The sequence below is a fragment of the Rhincodon typus genome, chromosome 25 (genome assembly GCF_021869965.1).
Source record: "Rhincodon typus isolate 14 chromosome 25, sRhiTyp1.1, whole genome shotgun sequence".
In the NCBI taxonomy this organism is placed as follows: domain Eukaryota; kingdom Metazoa; phylum Chordata; class Chondrichthyes; order Orectolobiformes; family Rhincodontidae; genus Rhincodon; species Rhincodon typus.
In genome coordinates this window covers 35277231-35288511 of record NC_063356.1, presented here as the reverse complement: position 1 = coordinate 35288511, position 11281 = coordinate 35277231, and the positions used below count along the sequence as shown (strand labels likewise).

Sequence of the window (11281 nt, the reverse complement as noted above, 5' to 3'; positions counted from 1 at the left end):
CTGAATCCGCTATCTGGCAGCTTTAGTTATGGTCTAAAAGTAACTGTGTTGCAGACACATTTACCTATGTTCAGGTACTGCTTAATGAGTAGGATGCTGACTCAGGAATTATTTGGGTAGATTTGCATCTATCAACCAGACTGCTTGATACTGGTGTAAAGCTTCTCGGTTCTTGTTAAAGATGCACACATTCAGGCAAGTGGAGTATGTTATGCACTTTATTGTTTTCTTTAAGATGTGGAAAGGTTTTGGGAGGTGAGATAAATCCTCAGAATTCCCAGCCTCTGATCTGCTCTTGTAGCCATAATATTTATGACTGTCCAATGCAGTTTCCGACTAATGAATTTGAGAATTCACCCAGAATTTTTGTAGTTATCTTTATAGATTCCGCAATGGTAATGCATTGAATGTCAAGAAGTGATTGTTTGAATCTCCCTGATTGAGCATGGCATAAAAGTTATTTGCCACTTATTTGCTCAAGCCTTAACATCTTGCTGCATATGGACAGTGACTACTTCACAATCTGAGGAATGGCAAGTGATGCCACACTTGGTGAAATATTGCCTTGATGTCAGGGGAATTGTTCTTAGGTGACCTCTTGAATTTACCTCTTTTCTACCTGTTTTGACCAAGGTTGAAATGATGTGAGTCACCCTGGCAAAATCCAAACTGAGGTGAACAGGTTATTTCTCTATAAATGTTGCTCGATAGCACTGATGATGACACCTTCCATCACTATGCAGATGACTGATGGGATAGGAATATTTGTCCAGCTTTTTTGCAGATAGGACCCACCTGGGCAATTTACCACATTATAGCTGCATTGCTATAGTCTGATTGGAGGGTGCGGTAGTTGGAGGGATGGTTGCGTTGTTGGGGAGGGTGTTCTGGAGAACATGTCTTCAGTCCTGTGGAAGTTCCTTGGAACAAGAATTATACTTAGTTATGGCAAGTGGAACTAGTGTTGAAACTTTTTACATGGGGAGGTTGGTGCACTGTAGCTACTGATCATGAAACTCTCCTGTTCTTCTTATCACCTGTCGTAAGCATGTCAGAAGGATTTACAAATTGATAATACGATAATGATAATGATACACCATCTGCAGTCATCACAGAAGGACTTGAAACCTGAGCTGTATCTTGGAATTAGAATGCTGCGAAATGTGCCACAAAACCTCCTCAGTACTGTTGTTGGAAGGTTTTTGGCATATGCGGTATCCAACATCTTCAGTAGTTTCTTGATGTTGTGTAGACTGAATCAAATTTGTTGAAGATTGGCATCCATGATGCTGGGGACTTCAGGAGGAGGCCACGCTGGATCACACCCTTGGCAATTCTGGCTGAAGATCACAGCAAATGCTTCAACCTTTTTCACTGAAGTGGTTGGTACCCCATTACGGAAGAGCTGCCAGGATAGATATTGTTTGAAGATAGATTTGTTACAGTGTAGCAGCTGTTGTATCATATGAATGGAAATTAGATAAGAGTGAAGGTGAGTTCAAAAATAAATGTTTGAAACATGAGATTTTAATGCACAGCAGCATGATCTTTGTCCATATTTGACTATGCCTAAAAACTAGCAGATTTACTCCAGATGAACACTTAGCAAATAAATTCAGACACAACTAAATGGCTGTCCAACTTGCAAAACAATGCCACATAATTACAATATAATATTGATGTGTGGTACTTCGTGCTGAACTTTGGAACAATATTTAGAATATTGTGAACGGTTTTGGCCCCCCTATCTAAAGAGGGATGTGTTGGCATTGGATAGGGTCCAGAGGAGGTTTACAAGAATGATCCCGTGAATGAAGGGCTTGTCATATGAGGAGCAATTGAGGACTCTGGGTCTGTCCTCGATGGAGTTTAGAAAGATGAGGGTGGATCTCATTGAAACTTACAGAACACTGAGAGGCTTGGATGGAGCGGATGTGGAGTAGATGTTTCCACCAATAGGGGAGACTAGGACCCAAGGACACATCCTCAGAGTGAAGGGACGACCCTTTAGAACTGAGATGAGATGGAATTCCTTTGGCTAGAAGGTGGTGAATCTGTGGAATTCATTGCTACGGATTACTGTGAAGACGACGTGATTGAGTGTATTTAATACAGAGAAAGGCTCTTGATTGTTGAACGAATCAAGGGGTTAGGGGGAGAAGGTCGGCAGGCAATGGCCTAGTGGTATTATTGCTAGACTGTTAATCCAGAGACCCAGATAATGTTCTGAGGACCCGGGTTTGAATCTTGCCATGACAGATGGTGGAATTTGAATTCAATAAATATCTGGAAGTAAGAATCTACTGGTGACCATGAATCCATTGTTGATTGTCGGAAAAACCCATCTGGTTCACTAATGTCCTTTAGGGAAGGAAACTGCCTTCCTTTCCTGGTCTGGTCTATATGTGACTCCAGACCCACAGCAACGTGGTTGACTCTTAACTGCCCTCTGGGCAATTAGGGACAAGCAATAAATGCTGCTTAGCCAGCGACGCCCTCATCCCGTGAATGAATAAAAAACAGGTCGAAGTATGGGATTAAGAATCATACCAGCCATGATCAAATGGCAGAGCAGACTGATGGGCCAAATAGCCTAATTCTGCTCCTACATCTTCTAAATGGGAATTACATATGTGAATGAGTAGATTTATCTAATTAAACCAAGGCAGTAATTGTTATATTTAGATAAGTACTTACTTATTGTTATAAATAAAGAATACCTTTTATACAAGTTCTAGAGTGCATCACAATTAATGAATTAATTTTGAAGCAAACTTAATCCAGGCAAATGTAGAATTTGATTTCCTCATTGTCAGTCCAAAAAGATATATAAATGAAATAAAGACTTGCAATTATATCACAGTCTTCATGACCATGGACAACCCAAACCACTTTACAGTATTTTGAAGTGTACAAACTATTGTGATGTAACCATTGACAGAAGTGATGAATCAAAAAGCAAGGGTTCTAGGGCTTCTTGTCCCCCATGCTTAGCTATTTCTACAGTAGCCCGCATACATTCCCCGATGTTGTAAAGGAAATTAATAATAAATATTCAATATGTGCAAAACTAAAAGAAATAAAGACAGAGCCAATTTGCAGACAACATTGCCCACAAACAGAAATCTGATTAACCAGGTAAACTGCTTTTTGTTGTTGATTCAGGGATAAATATTGGCCAGAGCACCAAGAATAATGTTCTTTTCCTTCTTCAAAGCAATTCTGTGGGGTAATTTACATTCACTAAAAGTAGGGTCCAAGTATAATGTCTCATTTGGAAGATAGTACCTTTGATAATGCAGAACCTTGTCATTGGGAGGTTGGTCTTGATCTTTATGCTCTAGCTGTGGAAAGGATTTAAACCTATTACTGTGTGCCTCAAACGCGTGGTTGACAGCTAATATGAACAACAGATGGAATCCCAAATGGCAAAAGTGATCGATGACAAACTAATCCATGTCTTGTGACAGTTGAGAAATCACTGCTAATCTTCAAATACTGCAACCAAACTCTATAAACACAGGAACAGAGTCATGAAAGGACAGTCGGCCAATTCGTACTTTCTTGTTGTCAAAGTTGAGTTGGAGGGATTCTTGCCATGAGGCCTAGTGAAATTTCTCACAGTATCTCACTAAACTTGCCTCTCTAACAATCGTGCCTATGGCTTCCTACATGTCTGATTCTATCGTCATCTTACCGTGCATAGTCCCCAGAACCATTCACCACTCAGCAGATATCAACTGAAAGACTGGAACCCATTGTGCACCGATACAAGAACTATCAGTCCAGAGCTTCCCTGCAGGGTTTCTGACATTGGACTAGACAGGGCAGAGAAGGGAAAATTGGCGCCCCACTTTACAGGCAGGGACCTGCAGGTCCTACTGGATGGGATGGTGCAGAGGTAGCACTTCCTTTTCGTCCAGGACCAGCAGTGGAGCTCATCACACCAGACCATGCCAGTTGAGTCTGGGCAGTCTCAGCCATCTGGAGGAATGCACAGCACAGTATGAAGAAAGTCAATGACCTACTCTGCTGCACCAGCCCAAGTGCCACTACCTCCTGTCCAATATCTTACACTCACTCTATTATTACTACTGCACCAACCACCCAACAACACTCACGCTCAAACACTCTCTCTATTGGTTACAATGTCTTCCCCACTCATTTTTACCAACCCCAGCCCCTGACATGACTAACGCTGTATACTCTCTGCCTGCCTATTCACTCAATCAGGAGACCTCCCCTTCCAAACAGAACAGCTATGCCACCACTTACATCTCTCATAATACCTGCCAGTCTCATTCCAGCAGAAAAACAACTCACAATAGGGAAGAAAGACCCAAGGCGGGTGGTGGGTTGTCCAACTTTTGACTCCTCTCCTCTTGTGCAGAAAACATCCACATTCTGACCACCCTGAGTAGCTGACTGACCATGTCCCACCCCCTGGACTGATAACAGAGGCTGCCTTGACCTACTGTGCCTGGACCCCCTGAGTGAAGGCTCCTCCCCTTGACTTCGCTGTGGCCTACTGACAAGCATGACAGTTGCCCTGGGTTTGTATCTGTGCAAGGCAAGACAGAAGTAATGTGAGCTTGATGTCTCTGCCTGAGGGGATAAAGTTCAAAAGAGGCAATACAAGGAGTGGTAGTGTGAGAATCCAGGTGGAATCAAAATGAATGAATACCATGTCAGAAAGTGGAGAGCCCAGGGATGCAATCTGGTCCAGTCCATAAACTGCATGCATGACCCTGAATGCAAGGTATGCTTGCAACTGCGTTACAGTAATAGTTGCTGGAGGAGCCTGTGATGCAACACTGAAGGACAGAAGGGCACTATAAGTGAATCAGTGATGTGCCATGAGGGTTTGTAGAGACTCTTACAGATCAGATGCTAACATTTGTAGATGTGAGTTGTGTGCAACCAGTGCCCATAGAATGTGCCCTGAGGTGTTGGTCCCCAGTGTCCAACATGGAAGTCATTTGGAACGAATGGTGAGCTGAATTCGCCAAGTGCCTACATTTAATTTCCACATTGAGATTTCTTGATGTCTATCATGCTTGGCGCATTTGTTAATGAAGATGAAGGTTACTGAAGTGAAATGCATCATTAACAAGGCATTTAACCAGCAACCCTTCAATTGGCAGCTCATCTCTGCCGAATGAGGAATTCGCTGTGTTGCTCAGCAGATGTATAAAAGGTGCAGTGAGATGAGCTTCCCCTGATCCCTTGCGGATTCTGCCATAAACCCCGCCGTAGCCCATGTCACTCAGGCCCCGATAAGATGTTTCTCATGGAGTAGCACTCACTTAGTATTGCATAGAAGATCTATCCTAGATTTTCTGCACAAGTCTTGTACGGGATTTTGAAGCCAGCACATTGCCAATGGCTAGGTGTCATAAAATAGAAACAGGAAATGTGCAGTAAAACCTTAAATATCTAATCCAGCTTTTTCTCCCCTGTAATGGTTGTAAATCAGCTACTGATTTCCACAACTGGTCAACAACAAATTCTGACAAGCAGTACTTGTTGACAGAGATAACAAGGTGTAGAGCTGGATGAACACAGCAGGCCAAGCAGCATCAGAGGAGCAGGAAAGCTGATGTTTCGGGCCCGCCCCCTTGACCTGTCCGTCCTCCCTGGACTGACCTATCCCCTCCCTAACTCCCCACCTACACTCACCTTTACTGGCTCCATCCCCGCCTCTTTGACCTGTCTGTCTTCTCTCCACCTATCTTCTCCTCTATCCATCTTCTTTCCGCCTCCCCCTCTCTCCCTATTTATTTCAGAACCCCCTTCCCCTCCCCCATTTCTGTAGAAGGGTCTAGGCCCAAAACGTCAGCTTTCCTGCTCCTCTGATGCTGCTTGGCCTGCTGTGTTCATCCAGCTCTACACCTTGTTATCTCAGATTCTCCAGCATCTGCAGTTCCTACTATCTCGGTACTTGTTGACAATTTGTATTACCTATTTTTCAAAACTTATTGGTAAATTGGGCAATCTTTCTCAGTTTAATAGTTAAATGTGCTTAAAACTTCCAACTTCAGGACATAGCCTAACATTAAGAAGAGAATTAATGCATTGTGAAACTGGTGGTGAACCACACCAGTGTGCGTTATGTTTACAAAATGGAGAATTGTTCATTTTTTTGCTACTTCAGAATTACTTCAGCTCCTGTTCTTAATAAGTTTCATATAACTTTGCATGCAATTTGTTTATTTTATTTCGAGCATTTAGACATTTTTGATTTGAATGCCACCTACAAAGTCATTGTTTAAATGTTTACTGCATATTAATCTGTATGTGTCTTCAGCACTTTTATCTGTGTAGATTTTTTAATGTGCTGTGTTTTAATGTGGAATGTTTGTCATGTCTTTCAGTCAGATTACTATTACGAATACACAGAGTGTGACAGTGTAGGCTCCAGGTGGAGAGTAGCTGTGCCTCACACCCCAGGGACCTGCACAGGACTGCCAGACCCAGTCAAAGGCACAGAATGCTGTAAGCCACTTGCTAAAATTCAAATTGTAGCTTGATCATTTGTATACTACCCAGAGGCATATGTAGTATTTTCCATAATTTAGTTCTAAACTGGAATTTAGTGTTTTGTATGTAAAAAAAAACACAGCACAGCAATTTTGCGTTTTGTTGTTTGATGCATCAAATAAGTAATACTCAAGTAGATTTTATAAATTGCTAAATATGTAAGAAACATTACTAACGTGAGAAATATAATTAACAAGGTTGGTGGTAAAAGCTGATTAGGATGCTACTGGTCGAACCAGTGCTGACGTTGCTTTTTACTTATCTCCACATGGATATTGAAATTTCACCTGAGGAAATGTCCACACATTCGAGTTTTTAAGTTTTGGTTAATGCTGCAATGGGAGCTTTAGAATAATAATCAAATGTTGATCAAAAAGTAAATTTCAACTTTCAGCAGCTTGATTGAGACCTGGATTGTGGTTCATTTCAATTACCCATCACAAAGAAGATCTCTGCAGGCTTTAGGCTAATTAACATAGGACTTTGCTTTAGAAGTGCAGGAACCTTTCACATTTTACTAAAGTCTGGCAGTGGCATGACTGGATCTCAAAAGTGTTAAAGTGGCAATTCTTCTATTCATTGGTACTTTATTATTTGCACTCGGGGGTGAGGGGGACATCGTAGTAATGTGACTGGGTTTGCAATCCAGAGGCCCAAGATAACACCCTGGGATAAGGTTCAAATCTGACCACAGCAGCTGAAATGAAAAGCTGTCAGTCAGGAATGGTGCCAATAAAACCATCATTGATTGTGGTAAAAAAAACATCTAATTCACAACTGTCCTTTAACGTAGGGAATCTGACCTCCTTACATGTGCGTTCAGATCCACAACAATTTATTTGTTAGTTTATTTTTCTCTGAAATGACCTAGCAAGACACTCAGTACAAGGTCATTTCAGGATGGGCAACAAATGCTGGCTTGGTAATTTTTACAATAAGTTTAAAATATCTCAAATAACACTTGACAAATTTCTAATTTTGATCTCTTTAATGTGAAAAAAAATTATCACAAATATATTCCTCTAATGTATTTGATATCTATAATGTATTTGATATCTATCTGGTCCTATTAAATCCCAATTTATTTTGAATATATATTTTTAAAAGAGGCTGATTTTTAAAAAAAAGCCTTACAATGGACTGCCCTGTCATTTTAACATCCAAAGATACAAATCAGCACATTCAGAGGAATTTAGAGAAACTGGCATTACAATGTAGTAAAGTTTCTAAAATAAGACAGTATTCACTGAATCAAGTTTTAAAACTCAATTTTCAACTGTTCAACTTTATAAAATATCATACAAGAAGACATGGTATCAAGTGGCAATGTCACTGGACAAGAAATCCAGAGTCCTCAGATAACTCTCTGGGGATATGATTTCCAATCTCATCACAGCAACTAGTGGTAACTAATTCAATGAATAAATCTAGAATTGTAAGCTAGTCTCAGAATGGTGACCATGATCAATATTATCGATTGCTGTAAAAAGCCGTCTGGTTCATTACTGTCCTTTGGTAAAGAAGTTCTGGTCTGGCCTATGTTTGACTCCAGATCCTCAGCAATGTTGTTGACTCTTAACTGCCCTCTGAATAAGTATAGTAAGCCACTCTTAGGGATAGGAAACAAATGCTGGCCAACCATTTCTAACTTTGTCGTAGGGTTGCTCCTCCATCGTGGGAGTCTGGTTGGTACTGTATTGACAATCGACAATGAATTCATGGTCATTATTTAGACTCTTAATTCCAGATTTTTATTGAATGAAAATTCCACTATCTACCCAGCTGGGATTCGACCCCAGGTCCCCAGAACATTACCTGGGTCTCTGGATTAACAATCCAGCAATAATACCACACTGGGCCAAATATGATGTAAGTATGATCAGGAAAAGTATAGTAGAACATACTACATGCTACATAGAAAATGATAGATGCAACAAAGACAAACTCGACAAGTTTTTCTGTAACACACATTGACATGAATGATCACTCATGAAAATTCAGTCTCCTTTGCAAGGGATATCATTTCTCTTTTGACAATCCAGCTCTGATTTCCCTCAAATGCTGCTGAAACTTGGACTGATTCAACAACTGATCACTTCCAAGTTCCTCAGTCCCCTCTCCTGAGACTGTGTCCTATTGGATCAGGCTGCACTCCAGCATGTAATCCCCGGCACAATTCCAGCTCTCTATTCACTCTGAAGAGAGCCCCATTGCTCATAGGCAATCTTTTTGGTAACTACTAGCTTTATGAAATGTTGCTTGCACGTTTTTCTTCTGTTGCAGACGGTTCCCCTTCAGCTTCCTTGAGTTGGTAAGTGCCTCAAGGCTTCCCTAAGCTCCAAATGCATCAAACTACTCCTAGGTTCCTTTTCTGAGTCCCAAACCCACAGAGCTAACAACAGCGTTTTAGCTGTATGGAATTAACCAATTTCTTTTTCCTCTGCTTCTGACTAAATCTCTGACTAATTGCTGTTCCCTGACCCTTGAACTGATCTGAATAATCTTTTGAAACCTCAATATAGGGCCCCACCCCTGTTCCTATGCACAGTTGAAAGTGTCAACCTCGAAATGTTTGGTAATTTAAACATTACAACCTCCAAACAACAAAATTGTTACTTTCCGCAGCTGCTAACAGTAGTATAGTGGAGAATGCATATATTCATGATATGGTGATGTAACTCTGGTACCAGCAGTTGCATGTTATCGCGATGCAGAGATGCAGAGGAGAAGAATGGAACAATTGCACCAGGGAGCTGTGCAGATCCGTATTTTGCGCATTTGTATGTAAATAAGAGCTTTTTGGAATTCTTGAAAGTCAGACAGGATGAGGCAGAGATGGAGATGCAGCAGACTTAACAGTAGGGACACACTAAGGGTTAAGGCTTTGCAGAGTGAATATAAGAGGTTAGGTAAAAGGTTAAAAAGCAGAACCTCAAAGGCAGTAATCTCTGGGTTACTCCCAGTGTCACGTTCTGATGAGAGTCGGAATAAAAAGATCAGGCAGATAAATCAATGGCTGAAGAAATGGTACAATTTGCAAGGATTTAGATTTTTGGATCATTAGGATCTCTTCTGGGGCAGGAAAGACCTTTCAAAAGGGATGGGTTTCACCTGAACTGGAAAGTGACCAATATCCTGGCTGGGCGATTTGCTAATTCCATTTTGGGAGCCTTTAAACTAATAGAGAATGGGTTGGTGGTGGTGGTGGGGTCGGAGTTGATGGGGGTGGGGGTGGTGTTCCTAAGTAGCAGTAAAACTAGAGAGAGATGAGGATGTTTCTGAATCAGAAATGAGAAAATTAATTTGAAAAGGCATACAAGAGCAAGTCAGAGAATGAGCTAACTCTGAAGAATTAAATTGCATTTATTTCAATGCAAGGGGTCTTATAGGTAAAGCTGATGAACTCAGGGCATGCATAGGAACACAGAACTGAGATGTCATAGCTATTATAGAAACTTGGCTGAGGCAAGGTCAGGACTGGCAGCTCAATGTTCCAGGTTTCAGATGCTGTAGGAAAGATAGAAAGGGAGGCAAGAGCGGAGGGGAAGTGGTGTTTTTGATTAAAGAAACCATTCCTGCTGTAATTAGAGAGGATATTTCTGAGGGATTGTCCAGTGAACCTACATGGATAGAAATCAGAAATAAGAAAGGGATGATCACCTTGATGGGATTGCATTATAGCACCCCCCCCCCCACCCCCGCAATAGTCAGAGGGAAATTGAGGAGCAAATATGTAGAGTGACCTCAGATATATGTTAGAAAAATAGGGTTGTAATAGTAGGAGAGTTTAATTTTCCAAACATTAACCAGGACCTCCCGCTCTCACCGCATCAGGGCTGCCTGTTCCCTCTCTCACCGCATCAGGGCTGCCTGTTCCCGCTCTCACAGCCTCAGGGCTGCCTGTTCCCACTCTCACTGCCTCGGGGCTGCCTGTTCCTGCTCTCACCACCTCGGGGCTGCCTGTTCCCACTCTCATAGCCTCGGGGCTGCCTGTTCCCACTCTCACCGCGTCAGGGCTGCCTGTTCCCACTCTCACAGCCTCGGGGCTGCCTGCTCCCTCTCTCACCGCATCAGGGCTGCCTGTTCCCACTCTCACCGCATCAGGGCTGCCTGTTCCCACTCTCACTACCTCGGGGCTGCCTGCTCCCACTCTCACAGCCTCGGAGCTGCCTGTTCCCACTCTCACTGCCTCAGGGCTGCCTGTTCCCATTCTCACAGCCTCAGGGATGCCCATTCCCACTCTCACTGCCTCAGGGCTGCCTGTTCCCGCTCTACAGCCTCGGGGCTGTCTGTTCCCGCTCTCACCACCTCGGGTCTGCCTGTTCCCACTCTCACCGCCTCGGGGCTGCCTGTTCCCACTCTCACCATCTCAGGGCTGCCTGTTCCCACTCTCACCACCTCGGGGCTGCCTGTTCCCACTCTCACTGCCTCAGGGCTACCTGTTCCCACTCTCACCGCCTCGGGGCTGCCTGTTCCCCTTCTCACTGCCTCAGGGCTGCCTGTTCCCACTCTCACTGCCTCAGGGCTGCCTGTTCCCACTCACCGCCTCGGGGCTGCCTGTTCCCGCTCTCACCGCATCAGGGCTGCCTGTTCCCCTTCTCACTGCCTCGGGGCTGCCTGTTCCCACTCTCACTGCCTCGGGGCTGCCTGTTCCCGCTCTCACTGCCTCGGGGCTGCCTGTTCCCACTCTCACTGCCTCGGGGCTGCCTGTTCCCGCTCTCACTGCCTCGGGGCTGCCTGT

General features: G+C 43.2%; 2 protein-coding genes across 3 annotated transcripts in view; both read left to right on the top strand.

Moving 5' to 3' along the window:
* The window catches only part of LOC109913838 (cadherin EGF LAG seven-pass G-type receptor 2-like), a 990249-nt gene that overhangs the window by 427773 nt on the left and 551195 nt on the right, over nt 1-11281 (top strand). The window lies entirely within an intron of this gene.
* The window catches only part of elapor1 (endosome-lysosome associated apoptosis and autophagy regulator 1), a 126949-nt gene that overhangs the window by 27616 nt on the left and 88052 nt on the right, over nt 1-11281 (top strand). For both annotated transcript variants that reach the window (XM_048612104.1, XM_048612105.1), the window contains one exon: nt 6375-6495. In XM_048612104.1, coding sequence (XP_048468061.1) covers nt 6375-6495 — 121 coding nt within the window. The remainder of the gene's footprint in view (nt 1-6374; nt 6496-11281) is intronic.